The sequence below is a fragment of the Myiozetetes cayanensis genome, unplaced genomic scaffold (assembly GCF_022539395.1).
Source record: "Myiozetetes cayanensis isolate MyiCay16 unplaced genomic scaffold, myiCay2020 scf18, whole genome shotgun sequence".
Lineage (NCBI taxonomy): Eukaryota > Metazoa > Chordata > Aves > Passeriformes > Tyrannidae > Myiozetetes > Myiozetetes cayanensis.
Window position 1 is genome coordinate 14,583,799 of NW_026087389.1, and position 26,351 is coordinate 14,610,149.

Sequence of the window (26,351 nt, forward strand, 5' to 3'; positions counted from 1 at the left end):
ATAACTGTGAGTGGCCATAAAACTCTGTACCTTCTCCTTTCTCTGGGTCGTTCCCAGGGCATCTAATTCTTAAATGTTCAGATCCTCTCAAATGCTGGGAAGTGCTAACTAGAGAGATATGTATCTATATTGATATCAGTATGGATACAGGTCAGGAGAGCATTATGCTGAAGCTGAGAATGGGTCTGAACCAGAGGAATTTGCAAGAGTGCTGACTCTATACAGCTGTCAGTGGTCTCACCTTCCCCAGGGCCCAGAGGGTCTAACTACCTGAGTGCAGAACAGTCATTGAACCTGGGGAGTGATCAGGTGCAGTGTTTCCCAAGACAGCTGCAAGCAGAACTCAGCCATCACGTGCTGGCTGCCCGAGGATACACACAGCTTATGTTTTATGCTTTGGTTTTGCAGACAGCCAAGCCTCTGGAGGTTGCCCCAGAGCTGCAGGCAGGATGCCTGCCAGTTCCTATGCTTTAAAGCTACTGCAGATGAGTTGGTATGACTGCAACCACAACAGGGCATCAATACAGCTACATTTATCAGAATCCACATGCTGCCTTCTGCTGAATGGGCCAGTAACTGCTAGTGTAGCCTTGCTTGAGCAGTAACTCATTCAAGCTTTACCGTGTCCAAGTACATCATCTGTAGGTAAAAGTGCTTTTCCAGGCACTGGCTTTCTATCGGAAGATCCTGGCTCCAGTCCTAGTGAGATCCACTCTTCTGGAGTTCGACAGTCATACTCATCATTGTCAAATACCTAAAAAGCCAGGGTGTGAGTGAAATGAAGACATGCTTCAGAAAGAAGAAAACACCCAATACAAAATTTCATGAGAGGAAAATTAACATTCACCTCCTACATGGGCTACAAAAATGGAAACTAGTCCAGGTTCAAAAGCTGTGCTGATCTTTGCTCAACAATTTTCTCCCAAAAAGTAGTTATCTGTACCTCCAGCCCTTTCCTAGGGAGCACAGACCACCACCTGGAAAGGTCTCATGTAGTAATACTGCTGAGTACTGCCTTCAGAAGGAAACATGAGATGCATTTCCTCTGGACACACAAATAACAGTGAGGAGCACTCTCAAGGACTATCAGTTCTGATGGAAGTTGTGGGCACCCTGCAGAAGATGCCCAGCATCTTGTAGAGACCCATCAGGGCCCAAACTGGCTCTAAAGCATTTCCTTGTTTCATTGCTTGTTGTGTCAATACTGGCTAAGTGCCCTCCAATCCTCAGAAGCCTCCTGTGGTATAAGCAATCACAAGTACCAAACGTGCTCTCTTACCTTTAATGGGAGGTAGATGGGAAAGACAGAATCCTTTGTCTCCTCAATAGGTGGAATATTGTCAGGGTCATAGTGCCTTGGCATCAGCTCATTGGAGTCTATCCCCTTGCTGGATAAGAGCTCAGCAATATCAAAGGTGAGATACAGACGCCTCCTCCTGTTTTAAATCGGAAGAGGAAATAATCACTTCACGTGCCTGTAAGCATTCCCATGCCTAAAACTCCACTCCTGATCGTGCACACCTACCAGTAAAAAGATTTTTGAGCACGTATTGCATACATGTCTATTTCTTCATTTATAGCATAAAACCAGTTCAGTTGGAAGGGACCTGGAATGATCACTTACTCCAATTTATAAATTATATACCTGTACTGCTGTACTAATACATTATGCATGTTACAGAGCATACATAAAAACAGAAATTAAAAAAGAACAAGAAAAAGACTAAATAAACACTATTTAAAACCAGTATTTTCTTCCTGCATCCCAGTGAATTGTCTTTTGCACCCACTGCAATGCGTGCACACCTCACTTTGGAGAACCACTGCCTTACAGCACAGTATTTTCTTAAGGATATTTTACATGTTATGTCTTGAAAGCAAAAAGCAACACCCTAATCTGCTGTGTCCATTCCATAATGATGCCTCTACCCACTTTCTGGTTACTTACCTCTCTACTTCAACCTTCCGAGGAGACTGCCCTGGAAGCCTTTCAAAAGGAATCTGCACTTTGGGCTTAAATGATTGTACTGGGAAATCAGACTCGGTGAAGGTCTCAGTGGATGGTCCCACCACTTGTTTATCCAGGACACTTCTGAAGTCCTCAGGCATCCTGAATTGTGTGACTAAGAGACAAAGAGAAACACATGTCTGAAACCACCAGACGTCGCTCTACTTTACATTCACACCCAAAAAAGGACTCTGCTGTCTACTGGGTTGTCTGCAGAAGTCACTTCACTAGGATTTGTGAGAGAAATCAAGCAGACATCAAATTAGAAACAGAAAGGAAGGCCTCTTTTTCCTTCTACAGTATGTCATTATGGTTTTCCAGTATCAAAATGATGGCATGGAAGAAGCCTCCACGGAGAATTACTGTCATGCAGCTTTTTAGGAGGCAGGGCAATGACCTGGAGCTAAGGAGCTCTGTTTTGTTCCCAGCTTTGCTAAGACCCTCTACATGATAGTGGACAAGTTGCTGTCTCCAGTGCATAGCTTCCCTCACCCTCAGGAAGGGGTGAGGTTCCCCTGCCTCCCTGAGGGGGCCCTGAGACCAAGAGTCAGTTTATCTTGAAGGAACTTGGTCAAGGTGGTGAGAAAGGGTTTATGAATCTTGCAGTGGAGAAGAAGCTGCTCAGGTCATCTTTGTCCTCTGAAGTTCCTATTCACACCTTGGGACAAATCTCTCTCTACTCAGCTTTTGCTCAAGAAAACCTCCCACTCACATCAGTGGTGGTGTGAGAAAAAAAATGAGTCAAACAGCTAACAGTCTCACCAGTTGGCCAAATGTTTTCAATAGAAATTTGGACTAAGTAAAAAGTATACATTTCCAAGAATTGGCAGAAATTAAACCATGTCATTTAGCCCATAAATAAACCAAACTGTTTATATTGCTAAACAAGTTGCAAATAATAGAACAGCAGCAAACTGGGAATTTGAAGCTTAACCTAAATTAAGTAATTGCATGCAAGCTTTAAAAAGCACTATTCCCTAGACAGAGCTAAGCATTGAACTAAAAATAGATTTTAGTGGAGTGAGAGCTTTTCCTTTGATGAACTTTCACACTCTATCAAGGAGAAACTTAAGGTTCTGGCTTGTAATTGGGTATTTTGCACATTAAGCTTTGAACCCAATCATTCACCCTGCTCCAAGTGCTTCTTGAGTCATGGATGTGACTCTTGATTTCAAAGCAATTGTGAAGAGCACCCAGTAATGCTGAAGCCAGACATGTCTCAGGATGGTCAGGTACAGGAAGGATCCTGGAAGAGGTCATTCCCTTGTCCTTCTTAAATTGCCCCTGACTCGACCCTGGTAGCTGTACGTTGTCTGCTTAGAGACTAAAGGAAATGGCCACTGAACTGGCTCCTCTCTCTCTACTCCCCTCCCTCAGGAAGGGCAGCTAGCCTGGCATGAATGTGATCTTAAACACTTGCATGGTCCATGCCAACACGCAGGCTCATTATGATTTTGAGGAATCCCTAAAATGCAGCTCTTTAGCCCTGTGCACATCTCTTGCTTGGGGTCTTATCAGAATGGCCCTGATTTATATTTGTTGTCAGGGAGCACAGCTGTTCCAATTTTGTCACTTCATTGTTGCCAAATCCATGGCACCATCCATTATGGCACTTTGTGCACTATCAACTATTTATGTCAATACTTAGTGTTTCATTTGCATTTACATTTCCAGCCTGATAGCTTCTTCCCCCTTGAAGAAGCAGCAATTCATAAATAGAGTTCTGTCTCCACTTGTTAAGGATGAGTCTAGCTTGTCAAGATTCACTCGAGGAAGCAGTCATTTGTCCTCACTCATGAAAATAAATGTCACTTCTAAGCACAGGAAGGTGGTATGTACAGTTCCCATCTTTCTCTAAGACTAAAATCCTCTCACACACACACTTTCTTCCCACCTGCTGCCAGCCTATGATCCATAGCCCCAGGGGTGCTCTAGGGGCCAGGAGAGTGCTGGCAAACCTTTCAGCATGCTCTGTTCCTATATTTGAGCATCCATGACACAAGTTCTTGTAAGCAGGTGGAACCAGCAGCTCTGTACACACAGAGACCTCTTGCATCCAGGGAGAACAAACTGCTCTGGGATGCAGCTGGATGCAGAATGAAAAAAGGAAAGAGAACCATGATTTTGGGTATGGGTACCTAAATCCATATAGCTCTCTCATCTTAGGCAGGTCCCATTTTTGGAATTGTCTTGTGCAGGGCCAGGAGTTGAACTTGCTTATCCTTGTAGGTCCTTTCTAACTCAGGATATTCTCTGATTCTATGGTTTTCACAGGAAAGGGCCATTGCTGGCTCCATATGCAATAAAAACACATGCAAACTCAGTGTTCTGGCAGCAGGACCAGAACTCCCATAGGCAGCAGCACAGTCCACCTTGAACCCTGGGAGGAGTGGATATATCCAGGGGAGAAGAGAGCATGGTTTTACCACCCAGTCAGTTCACTTTGCTTCACTTCTAAATGAAATTCACTTTTCATGGGATATTCAAGCAGCTCAGCACCACTCCTGAGCACTGAGAGGAGAATGAAAGCAGAGCACTAACCCAGTGTGAGCAGCCTAATTCATAGCATGTCCATTATAGTCAACCTTAACAGTTATGGCCCCATTTCCTGCCCCACCACGTTTCCTCCCAGTGTATTTACCTTTAGGGGTGTGGTGCTCGAGGTCCGACTGTCTCAGCAAAGACCGGTACATGTGGGGACCAGCAGAAACACTCTGGAATGCAGCATTCGAGGGAAATGTCAGAGATAACAGAGCACAGTTGCAGCACAGTGCAAGCAGAGGTCATAGAGGTCCAGATAGAAAGTGAGACTGTAAGACTGACCTAATCAGATCTTTAGGGGCAACTGAGACCTTGAGTAATGGTCAGGAAAGGCTCAGAGACACAAATACCTGGTAACTGCAGCCCAGTGCACAGAGACAGGGGATATGTCAGAAGAGTGCAGTCTGATGTCAGCTTAAGATGTGGATTGGGGGCTGAATAGGCAGCCAGTCATTTGGGTTTTACTACCAAATATCACCTGCACTCACAACCAATGTGCCTGCCCTGCCATACTGGCATTCTAAACCCAGGGAACCATGACAGTGCTATCTGGATACTGAGGAAGGCAACACAACTGTGACCAGGATGAGCCTTATGGCTTCACTTTTTAAGGGTCAAGATCTTGCACAAACACCTCTGACCAAAAGGAAGGGCTAGGATGTGGGGTGAACCTATATATGTCCATACCAGGTGTACCACGAGTCTTTTCATTTTAGGTCAGTAGTGGAAAAAGAATTGCTCTTTGCACTTACCCCTGAGCTACTGGAAGCTTCTGGAGCGAGGACATCAGTAGAAAATGTTTTTTGTCTAGAGGCTGAATATTTTCTTGGCCCCTGGCTGGAGCTTTCAGAATGCAACAGACTCGTTCCCGGACTGCAGTCCCTGCCTGAAGCCTCGTTGCTTGTACTGGGACGGCTCCTACCCACAAAATTAATCAACTCCTTCCTTGCTTTCTCCATCTTCTTAGGAGAACAATACTGTGAAGTAACTCCAGGTTTGCTACAAGTGGAAAGACATCGAGTCTGTCACACACTGTATATCTGGCACCCCTCCACACTCTCCCCCACGCTGGATATCCTTGACTTGCTATGATGAGTGGGTAACAAGGTAGGTTCGATCCCCTGATTTGATACCAAGCGCTGACTTGGTGGGCTGGGAGCCATTGGTCTCACATGGCTGACTCAATAGCTCACTAACCCTGGGGAAAGAGACTGCTTTATTTTTCCAGATGGATTTTGGAGGGGGAAAACCAGCACTTCATGCACGAAAAGCTGCTTTCCTTAAGCAGCAGGGGCTTCCCGGATCTGTGGCAGCATTCGAAAGGCTGCCAGGAGAATTCGAATAAACTGGGGCTACAAGAGAAGTACTATACTTTTGCTGCACCCAAATCCCTTAAAAACCTTGTCACACTTTGCTCCAGTGGGAGCAGGCTACAGCCTAGGATACCAGCACAGCTACTCCCAGGTGTAAATCTGACCCTTTCATTTAAATAATTCACGACAGATGTTTAAGCATCGCCTAACGCATGTTAAAATATAGCCAGAAGCTCCCCTCTCTCTCCTCCTGCAGGGGCTATTTTTGCTGGTGATCTCAGATCACAAATAACTTCTGAGCTTCCATCTTGGGAGACACAAGTCCAGACAAACAGCCGAGCTGTACAGCTTTATTTTATAAAAACCTTTGTGCACTCAGAGACACCAATTAAGAGCAGCCTTCAGATTTCTGGCATGAGGATAATGCAACCCTTGATTTTAGGCTTGTCTAAACACAGGGATGACTACTGTAACTAATTAGAACAGCTACAGTGACACAAACCCCTCCAGCCTGCACACACATGCACTGATATAATGATGTACACATACCTGTGTAGCTGATTCCTATAAATTATGAGTCAAAGCTCTCCCTGGTGTCTCCCAAAGATACTCCGAGGGCAATACAGTTTATTGATCTATTCCTGGGCTAGACCCAGACTCCTCATCCAGCCCTACCTGACTAATGGTTTGTGTCCTGCATCCTTGCTAAGGATCTTGCTTACTCTTGGAAGCCAAGCCTCTGCAGTAGGAGTCTTCCAGCTTCCCAAAGCTAAGTCTGGAAAGACCTTGCCTGGTCTTGCAGGCCACAGCTGGCACAATACTTGCCTGGAGTCTCCACCTAACCTGGAGACAATACCACAGCATCCCTTCCTGCCATGCCTTCTCTGCTCTGCTCTTGAATGGAGTGAAAACTCTGCCTGTCCTATACACTTGATGAGGGAGGGCAATCTTTTCTAAATTTCACCTTGCTGCCTGTCTGTGAGAATGAATTGGGTACAGGCAGCAGAGAAAGCATTACATGCATGCCGGAGATAAGAGGGAATAACTGTGCTGGTGTATTACTGCAGGTTCAAGCCGGTGCACAATTTTGAGAGGTTGAATCAAAAAAGAAATCAGATAATAAATCAAGGTTACCATGATGTGAATCTTTTAAGTGAAATGGAGTAAACGAACAGATTGGAAAGACCTGGGAGATGAGATCAATAATACCCCCTCCTCTCCTTCAAGCTAGAAAATATCAAATCTCTCTCCTCTCAGCTTCGCTTTGGCATGGCAACTGGAACCTCACACCCTGAAGAATGAATTTTCCATGGAGGATTTTGTTTTTATTAGCTATTTTATGCTCTGGCCATATCTATTTTAGCAGCCCAGCAGGATTGATTGGTATCAGCCAAGATCCAAGGATTCCTGATGAATCACTGCTGGACTCTTTCGTGCCTCCTGCACCAGCACAGAGAACAGCAGCAAGGCGGAACGACCCTGTGGTGCCTCCCCTGATATGTCACCTGAGCATCCTCAGCCTGGAAGCAGGGCCAATGTGGCAATATGACTTGCTGTGCTTTTACCTCTTAGGACCAGAATCCCAAACTCATCTAATTCAAAAAAGCACAGCTCCAGGGTGCCAGGTTCACCTAAACCTTTAGTAGGGTGAGTGACTGAACTCACTCCCAGTTTAGCAGGGCTGGCAATCTCTGCCTAAAACCAAAATAATGTGGCTGCTGCTGCTGATGGCCAAGTTCCCATGATGATGAAGTGTGTATCAAGCCAGTCCACAGCAGGCCTAATTTTTTGCCACTTTGTGCCCTATGTACTCACACCTCTGTAAAGTCCTTCCTGAGCACTTACATCAAAATAAAACAAACCCCTACTCAGTGTCCAGCTCAAAAACATCCATCATGCTCTCCCAGCTGCACAGAGGGAAGGTCTGGTGTTTGCAACTGCAAAAAAACCCTGACATACACCATCAAATATAAAGAACAAAACCAGGCCTCCAAAGTGTTCCCAGCAATTCCCCAAACATATTAGTAAAACAGCTTGTCTGAGTGCCCTAAAGCTGATATAGATCTGGAAGAACTGCTAAGCACAAAGGGAATCCTACTCTCCTGCCACCTCAGCTGCTGGAGTATGGCTAGCTTTCCCAGTTAAGGAGGTTTCCCAGAGCATGGTGGAGAGCTCGCTCCAGTGCCAGCTAGTAAGTGGTTTGGTGCTTCCATCCAGCTCTCAGGAACGGTCTCCAGGTAGGTTTAAAAGAGGAGAAGAGAGACTCCCTGTCTTTTATTCAGTCTAGCTGTGGAGTCAAGGGGCTTACTGCAAAACTTGGAGGCTTCCCAGCCTCCAACTCCGCTGACAGCACTGCCTGCCTTCCCACACCCCTGAAACAATGAGCAGTGTGTAGACCTAAGGCTGTCCTCCCCTCCCTCCACCTGAGGGTGACCCCTGATCCTCATCCCAGAGCTTAGCATGGATTGTCCAGGCTTTAGGAAGGGAGCACCTTCCATCCTGCAGCGAGCACCCGAAAGCAGCTCCCCCACCCACTTCAAAAACCCTTCACTCCCCACTGCCTCTGCACATCTGGGAGCACCTCCCCACTCTTCAACAGCAAACATCTGCCTGGCACCCAGCTGTCCCAGCTTTAGTGATAATAAGCTTGGAAAAATCTTTTCCCGACTGCTGAAACACGTATCTTTGCAGCAGTTCAGTCATGCCCTCTCACACCTGAAAAGCAAGTTTCCTAGATACACCAGGTACAATGTATTATGCTAAACTGTTCAAAATGAGAGCATATTCTTATGGCACTGCTGACACAACACTAGCTACAGCGTCTGTGTGTCATTGTGGCAAAACTATAATTACAATTTCTCGGTAAATTCAGGCTTTACACATCCAAGAAGTCAAACTCCCACGTGTCTTGCTCAACATCTGGTACGAGCTTTTTGATCTGTTGCCTCTACTTCAATTCTTTGATCCAAAGCTTTGACAAAATGGGACTCTTTTCTTTCAAATAAGGTTCAAAATGGCTAAAAATTGCAACAGAAAAAGAGAATAGTACTTTAAATATCATCTAACCTCTAAGCAAAACCGCAGATTGAAGTCTAGTATTTATCTGAAATCTATTTATCTGTGGATAGCCAGAACCCCAGCTACTACACCATCTGGACACCAACATGTAGAAATTCCCTCTTCCTATAATTTAAGCCATACAATATAAGCTCCAACAAGGTGATGCGCTCTCAACAAACTGCTTTAAACACCATCCCCTACTTCAAATCCCTTCTACTCCAAAGAAAGAGAGTCGAAAGTAATTTCGAGTTTTATAGCAGGCCATTCCCTCCTGCAATTTGCAGGGGTTTGAAATTGATTTTCCTCCGGGTTTTTAAATGCATTCTTTTCTCCACGGGAAAGCACCGCACAACCAACCACCTGAGCGGCAGGGCACGGGGAGGGGGAGCAGCGGCGACCGGTGCTGCTCGTTACCGAGCGCCCGAACGGCACCTTTTGGGGTGCCAGGCGGGCTGGGTGCTGAGAGACACCCCGCCAGCCACCGGCACCGAGACTCCAACAACGCTTGTTTCGTTTACGAGGCACAACGCAAATGAAACAGGCATTGCTGCTTGTTTCATTTATGAAACGAACAAGGGTGCGGAAGAAGCAGCCCAGGGGCTGTTTAACGCGCCACGTGCGGAGATGGGGCAGTGCCCGCCCGGCGCACCAGCCGCGGGGGACACCCCACTTCCAGTGCTCTGAGGAATCCTGACCCTGCCCGATGTTTCCACCGCCTTGAAAACACGTGGGGGCTCCCACATCACCCACACCTGCGTGTCCGCCCGCCCGCCGGCTCGGGGCACCCTCCCTCCCGCCAGGCCCGACCCGGGGGGCTCCATTCCGACCCCCGAGCCCTCCTCAGAGCCCTCGGCCGCGGGCGGGCGGCGGGGACCCTGCCCAGCCCTGCCTGCGGGCGGTACGCACCGGCCCGACCGAGTCCGCCCTGAGTCCGCCCCGACGCCGGACTCGTTGCCACGGGAGCGAGGGGCGGGCGCAAGGCTCCGGCTGGGGACGGCGGCTTCCCTCCCCCTGCGCGGGTCGTTGGGCTGGTCCGGAGGAGGCTCCGGGCAGCGCGGGCCGGGCAGCACCACGCCCGGCGCGGGGGCGACCGCCCTGGGGGCTGCGGGGGCTCGCCCGGCCGGCTGGTGCTGGTGCCGGCGCGGGGCCGTGCAGGGCTCCCAGTGCCACCTCAGAGCCACCACCACCGAGCTGCCACCGGCGTTCCTGAGCTGCCACCATGGGGACATCACAGATTCCCCCTTGCTACCCACCACTGAGTCACCACCCCAGGGCCACTGCAAAGCTGCCACCAGAAGCCACCGCAGTGGAGCACAGCCACCAAGTCACCCCCAGCCGTGCCTTCCAGGGCTGCCAGCCCCAGGGTGCAGGTGGCACCCACCAAGGAGCCACCGAGTGCCACTGGGGACATCCCCTGTTCCCTGTGCAAGGGCAGTGAGGGGCTGGGTGCCTGCTGCCCCAGTGTCACCTTCCATGCCAGCTGGCTGCCAACCCCACCAGCCACTGTCCAGAAAGGTCCAGCAGGTCCCTCCACCATCCCATCCCTAAAACGATTGCAGGCAGGCAGATTGCTGATGCAGAGCTGCACCATGTCATTGTCTGTGACCAACCTTATGCACTCAAAAAATCTTGAGCTAAGAGGTCACGTTGGGTGGGGATGGGGGGCTATGGGCCCTTGAGAACACAGCATGCCCTACAGGAGGAAAAGTGGCACTGAGTCCTGTTGGGACAGCCTCAACAAGCTGGTCTGCCAGGGAGGAGATGGTGGGGAAGGGACAAGCAGTGCCAGCCCTGCGGGGGAGTGTGGGAGAACAGGTTTGGATTATTTTGGGGGAGAGGAAGGAGGTGGAAAAGCAGAGAGAAAAAGATTTAAAGAGAAAAAAACCAAGCCATGAAAGTAATAGATCTAGTGTGAGGGAGTACAAAGGGCAGAGGAAGAGGAGGAAAGGATGAAGCAGGAGGCGAGTAGAGGCTTCTGCAGGATGAGAGCTGTTGGCAGGGGCTGCTTCACAGCTCCTTTGAGACTGCCCAGGCCTGTCCAGTCTGGCAGAGTGCTGACAGTAAGTCCTGCTCCTGTCCAGCTCTGCACCTGGGGAGGGGTGCAAATCCTAGAATGCAGGGCCAGAGGAACAGGGCTCTGCAGGGCTTCTTGAGGATAACACAGCAGGCCCAAGGGATGCCCGTGTGGCCTTGCACAGGGACAGAGGGTGAGGCAAAGTGGCACCAGGGGGCATGCCATGGGGAGGCAGCATAGCCCAGGCCATGAGCACCGGCTCCTCTCCTGCCTGGGCACCTGCCAGGAGCAAAGGGCTTGGGAGTCAAGGGTGGAAGAGGCATTTGTGCCATCCAAAAATTTGCAAGTAAGAGGATGTGAGGTTTGGGCAGAAAAAGGTGGAGGCTGTGGCAGGCAGAGCCTCAGAGAAGAAAAACAGGCTTCTCCAGATAAGCAGGCTCCCTCCCAGCATTGCTCAGCTGCTGCCAAGGTGTTCACTGGATCAGCCCCATGCAGCAAGGAAGTCTCTGGGTGGATTTGAGCTCCATGTTGAACTGCTCCTGGCCCCACTGAAAGCAGCAGATGCTGCAGAAACTCCCAGGTGTAGGTTCTTTGTCATATTGCTGGCCTCATCACTTTATTTAAGTAAGGAGTGCTGCTGGCTTGCCTCAATTATGTTTGATATAATTACAGCTCTTGCTGGAGTTCCCTGGAGTCGCATCCCAGATGGCTCCCTTGACTGGCAGGAAACAACGGTGGAGCCCCTTCGCATGGGAAGAATACCTGTCCATCCCATCCTGGCTTCATCCCCCCTGCAGCAGGTTGGGATTCACAGCAGGTCTTGCTGTCCTTGTGATTAGCTTGGCTTTTTTTTTTGACCAGGCTTTCAAAGTTTGCCACAAAATGCTTCAGCGAGTCAGGAGATGAAAGCTGAGCTGATTCGAGTGGCTGGGCCTTCACAAACCCACCAGGCCAGAACAGAAAGCAGACAGGTGTGTGAGCCACCTGCTCTCCATCCACGTGCTGCCAGGACAGATTCATTCCCTGACCTGCCTTCAGAAGGGCCTTCTGATTCCCTAGAGACAGGCTCCAGGTGTTGCAGCAGGATGTGCTGGCACTGTGTCCTGCTTCAGTGGGTTCTCCTTTAGGCCATGAAGATCAGGCAGGCAGGGGAACGTGATGCCCACCCACTTGCAAAGGGTGGGTTTAAAGTGGCAGTGGTGGTGGTTGGCACAGCTGAGCGTGTCTGTGCTTTCACCTTCTCATATCAGTCCAAGCTGAGATGCTGTTCCCAGCAGGGTCAACACAAAAGGTTTAGAGTTGTCTTTCTTCTGACAGTTCTTTCTGTTCCTTTCCTACCACTGGCTCTTTCAAGGCCACAGATCCACCCATAATTACAGGTGATGCTGAGTTCCCAAGAACAGTTCTCCAAAAAAAGGTTCCCGAGTGCCTGCTGAAACAAGCTGATCAGTGACTTAACCAGTATTTTCCTTAGTGCTAGGCTGTTTTGGGAGAAGGAAAATACTTCTCTCCCTGTCCAGACAGCCACACCACTGACGTGAAAGCATGAGCAGGGTTTAGCAGAATCTGAACTCATAGGAAGGGAGAGAGCTCTCATCCCTCGCAGCTACCAGACACAAGAATCAAACCAGTTTCAGCAGTTGTTAGGATGTGAGCTGACATTGGGAAGGAGAAATATGTGAAATGTGCTGATGGCTTATTCTGCCTCTGAGGCTCTTTTCTGACTGAGGATCCCAGCTTCTCTCTTACATGGTCTGTGAGCTGTTGGAGCCACTTTTCCTGACCTCCAGTTTCACTCCTTTGACTCTCATGCATCTTTCCCAAGACAATAGCTCAGAACACACCATTGCCAGGACTGGATATCACACCAAACTCACTTCTACAGAGAACAGCCTTCCCTTAGTTATGGGATGAATAATAAAGTATCAAAAATCTCCACTTCTGTGGACCTCGGAGATGATGTGCTGGTTGTTTTGTTTCATCGCTTGCACCTACCCCCTACTGTGGGTGGCAGGCCCCTTCAGATTTAGCAGTGTTTCCATACCCACCCCACACACATTTTGCTGAAAGTGTAAATGATCCTCAAAGCACAAGGCCACTGGAGAATAAGGCCCTAGATTTCTCTGTCTCCACACCTACATGTGTTCCCACACACAAGATACAGCATTCATCTAGAGTAAAACAGCACATGTTGACAATGCTAACAGTACATTTGACAGAAAGTCCTCAAACTGAATGCCAAAAACACAGAGCCATGAAAAAGTCATAAAGCAGGGAGAATCAGGACAAGGTCTGGCTTCTCATTTCCTGAGCACTTCTTCTGAGGGGGCAGGTTGATTCTGGGAAGGTAATGTCAAGCCAGGTTCTCTTTACATTCCTGCTCCTTTCAACAGCTCTCTCAATGCAAGGCTGTTAACCTTGAATTTAGGCAGACTGGGACCAGGGAGCAGTTTGTAGCAGCCAGCTGAAAGTTCTGTACTTTCCAGCCAGTTTTCACTGAAGCCTCAAAAAGCAAATGAGCCTTTGACTTGGATAGTGACACTCTTGTTAGTCAACTTTATCTCTCGTCTTCCCCACTGTGCCACTGCACATCATCTCCCCAGGGTGTGTTCTCTCACACTGGGGATCACACCATTAACCCAGCCAGAAGGCTTCCCCAGGGAATTTTCAGGCAGAGGCTACTTCCCCAAGGAAGGCATGCAAAAAGCATGGGGCTGTCTGGAAGAAGAGAGATAACAGTGAGGATTACCAGGGCCAAGTCTGAGCAGCTTGGTGGTGGTGATTGAGAAGCTAAATAAGCCTCAGTGGTGAGGTCTCAGCTGTGGTGGGCAAGAGAAGCTTGCAGAAACCATTTTTACACAACTGGTTCAGCTGAATTGGCCAGAACTGCCTCAAACACAGTGCTGCCATCTTCTCCATGGGGCTGCAGGTAGAAAAAGCTTGTCAGCCAGCAGTAAGCTGGGAGATTTTTCCAAGAAGAGGCTATATATACTTTATAGGGACCTTGATTTCAGAGCAGGTTATTGGCAGAGGTGCTCCCGAGTATCCCACCCTCTGGCTTACAAATCCCCTGGGGTTTGACCCTCAAATTCCTCAGAAGACCCAACCAGATCAATGGCCAGATTTCCTGCAGTCCCAGATGACAGATCATCCGTCAGAAGATACACAGGAGACTGGGACTTGCTTCCCCAGCAGATATGGTGCAGGCACTTCCCCGTGACTTGACTGCTTTTAGAAAGGCTGGAAATTTTCCCTGAAGATTCCAGAGGAACATCAAGCTTTTCATAAGAGACAGAGGCATCTTGGCTCCCTACCACAAGGGCACTTGCTGAGTAGTGTGGAAAGTTCTGGTTCTTTGTCTGTGGTCTGGATCAGAGCCGTCAGGCTCAATGTTATATCTGCTCTCAGCAGGTAAGCATCAAAATCATCTGGCTTTAAGCAAAAATTTCAGCCTTTGCTGACAAACAGTAACAGACTCCTGTGAAAAGCCTTTCTCTCAACCAGCTGGCATCTGATCAAGGAACCCCCAATCTGTTCAGATTTTTTCCACTGGAAAGCACATACCAAAAGCTGGGATAGATCCCCACCTGAACACCACTATTTCAGCAGGTGAACAGAGTAGGACTGAATAGAGAAGCAAAACCAATGCACTTCTTTGCACCATGAGAGTACAAACCAACATTTTTGGATTTAGAATGACTTCAAAACATACTTTCTTGAACTTGTTCATCAGCTGATTTATTGCACCAGGTGCCAGCCTGACTTCCTGCCGTCAGTGGCAAAGTGCTGTCAGTAGTTGGATGTTCATATCATTTATCTGGCTGGTCCCTCTACTCTTGAAGTACTTTCTCACTTGGCTGGGAATATTCTCTATAAATAGCCCTCTGGAACTAGTAAAAACTGTTGGTGGAAAGCAACAACAAACACCCCCCACCAAAACAAACAAACAACCCTCCACCTAAACAAAAACAAATGAACAACGCAACGGAACACAAGCAAAACCCACAAAAAAACCAAACAAGCTTTTGAGTTTGGGCTTTTTCTTTCTGTTTTCCATCAGATTTTTGTTTGCAACTGATAATTGTAGCAATGTAAAATATTAGTGCAGATAACCAGGTGGGGTTGGTCTCTTCTCCCAGGAATCAGCAGTAGGACAAGAGGGCTTGGTCTAAAGCTGTGCCAGGGGAGGTTTAGGTTGGATATCAGGAAGAAATTCTTTCCAGAGAGAGTGCTCAGCCATTGGAATGGGCTGCCCGGGGAGGGGGTGGATTCTCCATCCCTGGAGGTGTTTAGGGACAGACTGGATCAGTGCCATGGGCTGGGAACCACGGAGGGGTTGGATCAAAGGTTGGACTTGATGATCTCAGAGGTCTTTCCAACCTGGTTCATTCTGTGATTCTGTGTGTGATATGAAACCCAGAGGAGAATGGAAGCAGAGTTTGGGTGACCTTTTGCTGCCTGTCAGCTTTCCTGCCCCACACCCAGTGTAAGGACAATTGCTGATGCGTCCATCCTGCAGAGCAGGGTAACATTTCTGGGAATGTGGGGAGGAGATTCCTGAAGCTTAAGACTGAGTCTCTTCTGCCCAAGGAAGTGTCACCCACTTAGTGAGTGCCAATCTTTTGCCTCAATACTGGGAGCAGAGCTCAGAGCAGGCAAAATCCGAAGGAGTCTGTGGTTGTGGCATTGCTGGGAGAAACTGGACAGTCAAGTGAGAAGAATTATAGCTTCCAAATGTGTACCGACATCCTGCTAATTCCCAGATCTCCCCCTACTCCTCCTCTGCTGACGCTCCAGTCCCCACTTCAATACCTGCCAGGTCCTTTTAGAGAGCTGACATTTCCATTCCTGACATTTTCTGCAGCTCCATCTGGGAATTAATGTCCGGATATTAGCAGCGATGGGGCCGTTTATCATAATTAGTCTCATGAAGCTACTAAGCATCCAACTATTTTTCATCAGCGCCGAGGAAATAAACTGCAGGATCCAGTAGACGAGACGGACAATTTATTTATTGATTGATTTATTTTGGTCTGTCAGGATGCAGCTTTAAAGTTTGTCAAGATGAGCAATGCTTCACGGAGCCGATGACGACAGCGGGGCTGGCTCGCCTTGGGTGCGCAAGCTGCAGAGAATAGGTCCCCAACCCCCCTGGGACACTGAGGGGGCATTTGTTATCCTATTATCATTATCCTGTTATCCTAGGCTCTAGCTTCCTGCACATATAAAATGACAAGTTGTGGCAGGTTGAGCCCTGGCTGGACAAGCTCAGGAGGAGCCAGCCACTAGTCCCATGATGGCATCGTGATTGAAAACCATCTCCAGGCAAGGTTTTTCTTCCCCATCAGGAACAAACCAAGGGTGCTGTTTACCCTACAGAAGGTGGCACAGGGACCAGTAGATCCAAGACTGTCATTTGGCTGGGTGTGCCTGGTTGTCCTTGGACCTTAATGCTAAATGGAGGATGCTGCAGGCAGCACACGTGTCTGTCACCTTCCAGAGGTGCCTGGGAGCTGATAAAGCTGTTTTCTCACTTGTCATCCCGATTGGAGCAGGGTGACATACTAGTTTGTTGGTTTCCTTCCCCAAAGGATCAGGATGGAAGGACAGAGAGGCAAGGTCTCATTCACAAGAGGTATCAGAGTGGGTCCACTGTGAGTAGGAGAAGGCCCTTTGGGAGGGCTCACCATCAAACAACTTCTCTGGCAAAGATAAGATACAACCTGTAGTAATTAATGCCTGCTGTGGTCTCAATCTTACTTTTTAGGGGCCAGTTCAATAGATTGTCCATGTTTCCGTGACCTTGGGAACTCAAGGAACGTGCCAGAGCCTGCACTGCTCTCCAGGCATAGCTGGTCCCTGAGCTACTGAGACCTAACAGGTGTTGTTATCCATCCTGATGCCTACTATGCTGGACAAGGATCTGTGCTGACTTCAGGAGCTCTTCTACCATCTTGGAAACTTTCAGGACCATGTACTGAAAGGGAAGAGATGGGAGATCCCTTCCAGGGTCAGCTGCCTTGCACCTCACCGCTCTGCATGGCCTGTAGCCCACAGATGGAGCTCCTCTGCCTAAGCACAGAGGGCTCCTGGACTCAGTGCTGCTCTTCCCCCTATCCCCATAAAGCCCCACAAAGTCTAGCTACAACCCACACATCTCAGTGCTCACCTGCAGCAAGCCCACCTCCTCCCTGCAGGCTGATTAGCAAGAGCTTTCCATCCTGAGGTTTGCTATGCAAACATCAAACATTTGTGTTTAAATATTACACTCTTCTGCTGATGTGAAGCTAGTAATTACAGCCAGATGGGACCTGGCTCACAGGCAGACACAGGGCCCACATGCTGCTGGGTGGCAGGTTTTTTGTTTTGTTGTTTTTTTTTTTTTTTTTTTTTGCAAAACCATGTGGCCGACCACCGGCAGAAATATCAGAAAAGCTGACTGTAATTAAAAACAATGAAGAAATAAAAAAACTAGTTTCTAAATATATCGTGCAATGTATTCCAGGTGAGCACTGAGTGTTCTGGCTGCAGTGCCTGGCAGCCCTAGTACTGTGCATGGGACATGATCCAAGCCAGCGTGCTCAACTCGTACATCCCTCCAGGCACAACCTGATGATGACATGCACTGATTTGGTGACAGTACCTCCTGCAGCACCATCAGGGTCTGATCCTGCAAAACCTTCCTGAGCTGAGGAAGAACTCTTTTGGCACAAGGGCCTGACTCAGCCCACACTCTAGTCCATCAAAGTGTCCCCTGTGAGTGTGTCAGAGTCCCGGGCCCACCACACTGCTGGCGTGAGCTTTACAGCTGCTGCTGCATAATCTTTGCCTTGCACAAGCTGCCCAGGGTAGGAAATACTTCATTTTCTACCACCTCCAACATTTCAGGTCTGATTCTATTCAAGGCAAAACAAAAGCATTGCAGTGCATGGTGTATTTTTTCCCCCTGGATCACAGCCCATAGTCCATATTCATGTTCAACATCGGATTGTGTTTTTAATAGATAATCCTCTCTGCATTGCCTTTTCCCTACTCATCACCAAAAGGTGAGTGGGAACACAACAGTTTAAGCAAAATGCCTCACTGTTTGTCCTACCCAACACCTGTGTTGTATATACACACCACCAAGTGCCCAGGAAGCAATCCTGCTCCTTGCCCCATGGGCCTGATTGAGTTCCAGAAGTAACAGTGATGCAGGGAACGCTATTGCCTGGAAGAGGAGCTAGACCCAGCCCATCATGCACAATTTAAGCAGCCCTGGTAAAGAAACCAATGAAGGTGATGCCACTGCAGGGGAAATAAGCTATAAAGGCTACAGCCCTTCCTCTGCACATTGATCCAGCTCTGTGGCTCTCCCTCTTTCTAACAAATACTCTGGCATACTCTCAGAATGCTCCCAAGCCAAGTAGTGCAAAGCCAGAGCCTGGTTTCCTGTCCAAACAGCCAGGGATGTTTAAATTCCCTGGGACAGCTGCTGGGATATGTCCTCCACGTTGTAACAGTCAGCACTGCACAGGTACCTGCTCACCTATCCATCTGTAAATGGTGTCCTGTAGCCAACCTGCCAGACAGGAGCCAGTGGCTGTAGTTGCAAGGGAAAGAGAGAAAGCAGAAAACAGGGGAAAAAAAGAAAAGAAAAGAAAGAAAAGAAAAGAAAAGAAAAGAAAAGAAAAGAAAAGAAAAGAAAAGAAAAGAAAAGAAAAGAAAAGAAAAGAAAAGAAAAGAAAAGAAAAGAAAAGAAAAGAAAAGAAAAGAAAAGAAAGAAAAAGAAAAGAAAAGAAAAGAAAAGTCACTTTGTGAGAAACTGCAGAGCCACAGCAAACACGTGCTGTCATTTGAGAAAAGTGCCAAGCCCTGATAGGTTTCCCTATCAAGGAAATCAGGATCAACCTTGGTGAGAGGCAGAGAACCTTGATCTCACTTGTCTGCCATCTCTCTGGGCTCTGCTTCTCTCTTTTCCTGTGCTCTGTGGACTTCTAACTTCTCAAATCTTCCTCAAAGGACCACGAGTAGAGCTACCCAAGGAAGCTTATTTCTGCTGTCTTATACCCCAGGAGAGTGTTATCTGTCATGAAGGGAAGGGAAGAGAAGGGAAAAGGAAGGGCTCAATGCCTCTCTGCTTCCTGCACCCAAGAAGCAGAGCTTTGGCATACCATTACCACCCCTTGTTTCTGCAGTAACCTTATCCGACGCTGCGTGGGTCTGTGGAAGCTCTGTTGTACTACTGTTGCCTTCATGAATAATGGATCCCCCTCCACCTTCCCTCTCCTCTTCCCCGTTAGATCTCATTTCATATTGTATGAAGTGGTATGGTTGCTGCTTCCCTGGGGCTGATCCGAACATTCTGATTCCCTTCTCCAGTTCCCTTCTTCCCAGGATGCAAGTGTTACACAAGAGGTCCCTGACTGGTGAGGGCAGTGCCTTGGCTGGGGTCATCTTTGGCTCCTGGCTTGCCTTTCTGCCTAGGAAACAGCTGATCCTTGATGTTCCTAAAGCCTGTAAGTTCTCCTTCTCTTCTACAATTTCCTATTTTAAAGACTGAAAGTAAAATTCCATGAAAAAATTCCATGAAAAAAAATTGCCCATCATTCTGGTTCTAAAAAGTCAAATCTCTATGGCTAAAAGAGCCATATTTACAGTTCTACATGGTTTTGGGCCACAGAACATTTGGGGTCACTTCTATAGTGCAGTCTGGAGAATGTAATCTCCTTTGTTGCTGCAAATACCCAGCTTTATTCAGCTTTATGTGGTAAAGACCAGTATTTTAGCTTTATTTCTCTTTAGTAGCCTCAGTTTTAGCAGGGATATGCTGTGGCATTTAGCAGCATCATGGGTACACTAACACCACAATCAGAGATGAGGACTTGGTTAAATTCAGACAAATCTGTTTTGAGTGGCTTTGTAGGTTTGTAGGCACGAAGGTCTGTCAAATCTGTGTGTTGGCCCCACTTTTCCAGTCTTTCTCCTCTAGTCTTATCACTCCAGATTACAAGAAGCACCAAGTTCATATGCCCTTCTCTGGGGCTGTACCTTACCACTGTGTCTTCTTCCAGTCCCACTAGTCCAGTCCTTAACCTCTGTTACTCTCACTTTGTGTTGCTGCCCCCACAGATCCACCTGCTTTGGGGATTTCCATGAGGAGAGCCCGTGTTGGCTGATATTTCAAAAAAGAACTGCAAGGATCTGAAAATCAAAGGCAAGGCACAGCAAAAAACCTGCAACCAGGAGAGTGGAGTCGGTGCAATTTAGGTCAAAGTGTTATGCTTACACAGGGAAGGGAAGAAAACAGGGTCCTCAGTGAGAAACCCCACTGCCAGAGGCCCTTGGAAGGACAAAAAATCAGTTGCCTGGAAACTAATGCTGCCCCTCATTATTGTCAGCACCAGGAAAAACTCACAAGTGCCATAATTCAGGCCACCACCACTGTCTTTTTCTCTTGGCTGAATAGAAAAAGCAAAGAGGAGAGGCTTTTCATGCTCTGTGGGTAGCAGGGTGTCTCCTTGCCCTCAGCTCAAGGGATTGCAGGCTCAGTGCTGTTGCATCTGGATGGTCATTTCCCCTGGCAAACCTCATGCCCTGAAAGTTAGAGGCTAAAGCATCATCTCCCAACCAAATGGCATCCTAAACTGCTGGTAGTCAGGAGCATGAGGGAAGGGTCACATCCATTTCTCCTCTGAACACCCACCTGTGATTGCCAGTGGGAGGTGGGTCTTCAGTCTGACCCAATATTATGAATAAAACCCAATTTAGATATTCTGTAAAAGGATTAGAAAACCTAGTTTGTTAACATCCCCAGTCAAAATTCAAGCTTCTGTTGCTGTGCCAATCTTTTTATAGCAGGTAGCAGCTCCAAACACCTGAAGCAGCCTTAGAGATTGCAGAAGATAATTAAAACAGGAGAGACAACCCCACTGTCAGCAGGGTCAGGAGTATCAGTTAGCACTGCTCAACATTTGCCACTGTAAGACCAATTCTTGAGGAGTTTAGAATTTTGCCCAACTTAATTATTTTCACTGAGTTTTCTCTATAGGGCACCTACTTGCTAAGTTTTGGGGAACTATATGTATATATTTACTCTGCCATCTTCTACAGCTAATTAAAAATGATAGGGCAGTTGAAGTTGGCAGGAGCCTGTGGACACCATGTAGACCAACCACCTGGCTCAAAGAAGAGTCAGCTTGAGAAGGTTGATTGGCACCACATCTTATCAGATTTGGAGTATCTCCAAGGATGGAGACCCCACAACCTTCCTGGGAAGACAGTTCCAGTGTCCAGTGACACTTATGATAAAGTTTTTTGGTTAAAGTTTAACCCAAAAACTCTTTGATAAAAGGGACTGTACTGCTGGCTATTATAGAACAAAACATGCATATACACATGAAATTGCCCAAACCAATCTGGTTGCAGCAGATTTAATGCTAATTCCAGAGCTGAGCTGTTTTCCAGAGGACCCTTTCTCATCCCACACACACAGGACCAGCATTGCACAGTTAGCAAAAAGTCTCCCAAGACTTTTCTACCTTGTTGTTCAGTGCATGAAGCCTGAGGCAGGATTTACTGTACATTATTCAATCTCTGCTAGGGAGCTAAGATTATTAGTCTCCTAAAAGGCTTTTCAATTGAGTTCACTAAAATAGCTGAATGCTTCGAAACTGTTAATGATTTTCACTTTGCAACTCCCGTTCCAGGGCATGGGTCTGCGCTGTGGCTGTTTTACAGAGGACAAAGCTTGAGCCCACACGGGCCAAAGGGGTGGGGTGCTGCATGGACAGGAGGCTTTAAAAAGCCAGCACCCCATGGCAGACCAAGCTGCTGAACAAAGAGCAGCTCCATGCCTGGGTGGCAGTGGCAGGGTCTGTGCTCACCCCATACCCAGGCATTGCACTGCCTTAGTGTGCTCACCATCACCAAGTCATTTCCTACAGCCCAGAACCAAAGAGAGCTTGGGCTGTAGGAAAGAGGGGGTCAGTCATTTCAAATTGAAAGAGGCTGAGATTGTCCAAGCCTGGGTCTAGGCAAGCCTGGCTCATCCAAGTCTAGGCACTTTGCATTTTGGTGGGGCAAGTTGAAAGTAAAGAAAACACCTTTGGAGTCAGGCTCAGGCAGACAGGTAGCACAAAACATCTTGCCATGTGTTCTCTTGGCCCTGGGACTGGAGACACATAGCCTTCGTCACACAGGTGGTGGCTAATCCTTGCTGTCCACAGCTGTTTCCATAATCCATGGCAGCACTAACCTGCTTGTCTATAGTCCAAGGAACCTTTTGTCTTCAAACCAGAGACCACTGCAGAGCCCCCTTTTCCTGATTGCCCCTAGGAGGGGGATTTGGCCTTTGTTTGGGTGAATGCTTTCCTGATTCAGCATGACAGCGGGGAATAGGACACACGTTTCAGGAATTAAATCCATTGCAGGAACTGAAAAAATCCTAGTCCTCCAAATGCTGATCCACAGTGTCAAGCTGGGGGGGGAAAAAGGAAAGAAGGTGGACAAAAAAGGTTTTGTAAGGAGCAGACCAAAGACAGGTCTGAGTTTCACCAGCTGTGGAGGAGAGCGGAGCCTCCCCCCTACCTCCCTCCATCTCCCAGCCCTTCCCTCTTACAAGCTGCAAGTCCCTGGGAGGCCCCTAATCTTCTTTGCTGTACAAAAGACCCAGTCTACTGGCTTTCCTTTTCTTTTTCCCTATTTAAAGTTGAAGTGGGGATCAGTTTCCAGGCACGAAGGCAGGGAGGGGGAAGGAGCAGGATGCAAGCGGTCACCCTGCAAAAGAGGTCCTGTGGAGGGCAAGAGCTCAGGTGGTTTCATGTGGGCTGGAGACACAGGGACACAGGGTCTCTGGGGTCGTCAAGATCCTTGCTTTCTAATTACTGAGCTTTTCTGGTGTGCTTGGGTATCACTAGCAAACCAATGGAGAAGATAACTCCTTCCAGCCTTTGTTTTACTTGTGAAACAGGATCTCCAGTCTCTTGATCATATTCTCAGAATTTTTGTGCACTGCTTTTGGCGTGAATTCAGCCTACCTGTCCAGGACTCCTACCCGATGCTAGATGAGGTCTTGTCAGTACTTTGAAAATGCTATTAATAATTTCCTGCTTCTACTGGCAATATCCCAAACCCCTCGGGTCTTGTTCGTCTTTTTGTGCCTTTAGCTCATTGGTGGTTCATAATCACCCATGACTGCTACAACGAAGTTCACCTCCTCCTCAGTCATGTCCAACTGACACACTCCCTGTCTAGCACAAAAAGCCCCAACCCTGTGATTAGTCTTGCATTTCGTGCTCTTGAATTTCAACTCGTTCCTGCGTCTCCGTGCTCAAGGTTGTCTGCTGCTTTCTGTTTGATCTCCCGTCTCCTCTGCATTCACAATGCCTCCCCCTTCTGCGTCATCAGCTGGCTTAACCTAAGCGCTTCCACTTCTTATGACAACATCATTCATGGAGAGAATAAACAAGATCAATCCCAGGATCGATTCCAGAGAAACTCCAGTGGTGAACTCTGTCTAGCCTGCTACTGCCTCTGTCCAGAGGTACAGCTTCTGTACCCGACTTCTATTTCTTCCACTAATCCCATCGTCTCCAGTTTAATTAGTAATTTCCCTGTCACTCCATTGAGCACAGCTTGCTGCATTTGTCTAGAAATTTGTCTAGATGAATTGAGATGAGCAGGCTGTCTCGGCCGAATGCTTTCCATGGCATGCCGAGCTGGTTCTGCTCCAGCCGTTTCACCGTGCTGGCCTGCGAGTTTTCTTCCAGGTCTTTGCATGCCACTGACCCATCCTGCAAACCCCCCAAGCCCCACAATAAAAAACATCAGACAAATGAGGAATGGGTGTTACATTCACAACATTCAGTGTGGATGTTTCCCTTCTGTGAGAGGTTCTGCCTCTGGAAATGGTGCCATCACACCTGCATTTTGGCATATGAGTTTGTTTGGAAACCACAAATACCTGCTTGTCCTGGCTGCAGTGCATCAAAGTGTCTGACTTTTGTCTCTTATCTTAATACCATTCAGGCTTCATACTGTCATTCTCTGTGTTACATGTTGATCCTACACCTTATCATCTCCTTCAGACTGGCCAGGGGCCACATCACGAACATCTTTGCCACCCATTAGAGCCACTGTGTTGAGTGGATGCCCGAAGGATATTTTCCCAGGTGTCATAACACCCTTTGTAAGATTTATCTCAGCTCAGCTTGCCAGTTGTCCTTACTGCTTCCAGGTCCCTAGAGTACCCTCTCTCTTGTCACCAGAACTGGTAGGGAAGGACATTCACCTAGTTGGAACCGAATTTGCCATAGCTGAAATCCTCCTTGTCGATGTGAGGCCAACACATCCCAGATCCTGTCCTCAGTGGCTCAGGGAGCTTTAATGTTTTGCGCTAGCATTGCTAAATGCCATGCTGGGGGACCTGGCAGTGCCACTTCTTCTGACCCTTTAGGCACTGGGTTCCAGATGTTCCCACTGCAATCCAGGCCTGTCAGGCCTTTGATGCTCTCTGGGGGTGGACCAGATGGTCTCTAATGTGGACAGCACTAGACTCAGAAGTCAACCTTCATCTGGAAAGAAAATAATGAAGCATATCTGGATTAAATTGTAAAATGCTCTCTGTCAAGCTTCTGAAAAACAGTTTTCCCAAATTTAATCCAACCTGCCAAGGCATAGGGATCTCCAAGCAGGGAGAAGGTGGTAAATCCACCCTCAGTGAAAGGAGATGAATGGATTCTGAACAGAGGGATGAGTGGACTCCATGTGTTGTAGAGGAGGCTGGAGCAGAGCCCACATCCTGTAAAGGGCAGATTGGACAGACCCACCATAGGGTCACCACCCTGTGTTAACCTTTGCAGGAGATGCCCTGGGCTTCGCTTTGCTCCCTGTGCCACCTGAGATGCTGCTGACTGTCTGTGTACCCCGCTTCCCTGGAGACCGCGCTGGTTGTCCCACCTCACCTGCCCTGCTGTGAACACCAAAAGCGAAGCCGGAGCCTCACCACGCTGCCCTCTAAAGCCTCTGTCTTGCGGTGGAAATAAATTGCCTCAGATTCCCATAACTCAGGCAGAAAACCCAGGCCCCTTGCTGATAAAACCAGGCGGCCTGGACAGCGTTGCCCTGGCAACCTGCACTTTCTTCCCCATCCTTTTGTTCAGCCTCGGACCCAGACTTTTGTACCCAGCCATAATGGGGCCAGACTCTTGGGATGTTTACGGGGTGAGGTGAGAGGAATTTCATTCAGCCGTGTCTTGCCCTGGCCCGTCTCCTTCCGCAGGGTGAGGGAGGAATGTTATTGACCAAGGCCCCATGCAGGGTCCGAGGCACTAAAGAAAGGCACTTTAGACTTTCCGACAAAGAAAAGAAATTCCTGCCCTCCCCCATGCAAACATACCCCCCCTGCCCCAACGTGTCTTTTGTTTCCTTATTTCTCTTTTGGTAACTTCCCCGCTCACCCACTCCTGCCCACAGCTGCTCTCACCAGGCACAAACAAAACCCTTCAGCGTGCCCTGTGTGCCTGCCAGCTCCAAGCTGCAAGGCATTCAATAATCCTCCTGGACCCCTGTCCTCCGAGGCGCCTTGACAATAAAACGAAGTTGGATGTGCACTGAGTTTGCAGGAGCAGCAGTGCTGTGCAGCTGAGGCCAGGGCATGGAGCAGCCAAGCACAGCAGGGAGCTGGAGCCCACTCTGACACCCTGCTTTGCTCAGTCCCTTGCCTTCTGGTTTGGGCTGGAAAGGGTTAAGCACATCAGGTCCAACTGCCTGCTGAGAAGACAAAAGTCTGCCTTGACATCCAATATTGAAGCTCCCAGGGACACCACTGAGGAATTCCCATTAGCTGGTGTTTGTGGAAAGCTCTATATCAAATGCTGAGGACAGCCAGTTTGCTTTCCTCGTGCCAGTCCACTGGGAGAGCAGCAACACCTTCCCAAGACAGCATTTCAGGGAAGAAGTGATGTTGGCACAGACCAAGTGGTGCCTTTCTGGAGGAAAGGCAGGCAAGTCTTTCCCCTTGTCCCCCTGCGCTGCTGGCAGCTCCAGCAGCAGACAGACCCACCTGGAGAAACTCTAGCCTGACTTGACCAGACCTATGCCTGGGTTCAGGTAGCTCATTTCAGAGGTGGACCTCATAGCTTCACCCTCTTCCTGGCCTTCAGACTTCACACTGTCTTAGAAGAAGACAAGTCTACAGTTTGGGCAGAAGACCTGAGAACCCTTTTTGGCAAGGCAGTGCTGTTTCCCATGCACCCTGCCCCACTCTGCTCTGCTTTCAGGGCAACTGTGCAAAGCAAAAGGCATCCAGAGATGGAATGCTGGGAAGGATGGGCATTCTTTAGTTAAGGAAGGATGGGCTTTCTTTAGTTTTGCTGGGGGTGTAAACAGGACATGAAGCCCAAGCTGGTGTTGTTTGACTGGGCAAGGACCCATT

General features: G+C 48.3%; 1 protein-coding gene across 1 annotated transcript in view; it reads right to left on the reverse strand.

The window, feature by feature from the left end:
• Positions 1-5,508, reverse strand: part of DNAH1 (dynein axonemal heavy chain 1) — a 67,610-nt gene extending 62,102 nt beyond the window's left edge. The window contains exons 1-6 of the mRNA XM_050313052.1: positions 5,412-5,508; positions 5,302-5,318; positions 4,650-4,722; positions 1,949-2,123; positions 1,280-1,436; positions 622-754 (exon numbers count right to left, since the gene is read on the reverse strand). Of these exons, the coding sequence (XP_050169009.1) occupies positions 622-754; positions 1,280-1,436; positions 1,949-2,123; positions 4,650-4,722; positions 5,302-5,318; positions 5,412-5,508 (652 nt within the window). The remainder of the gene's footprint in view (positions 1-621; positions 755-1,279; positions 1,437-1,948; positions 2,124-4,649; positions 4,723-5,301; positions 5,319-5,411) is intronic.
• Between the last annotated feature and the right edge of the window lie 20,843 nt (positions 5,509-26,351).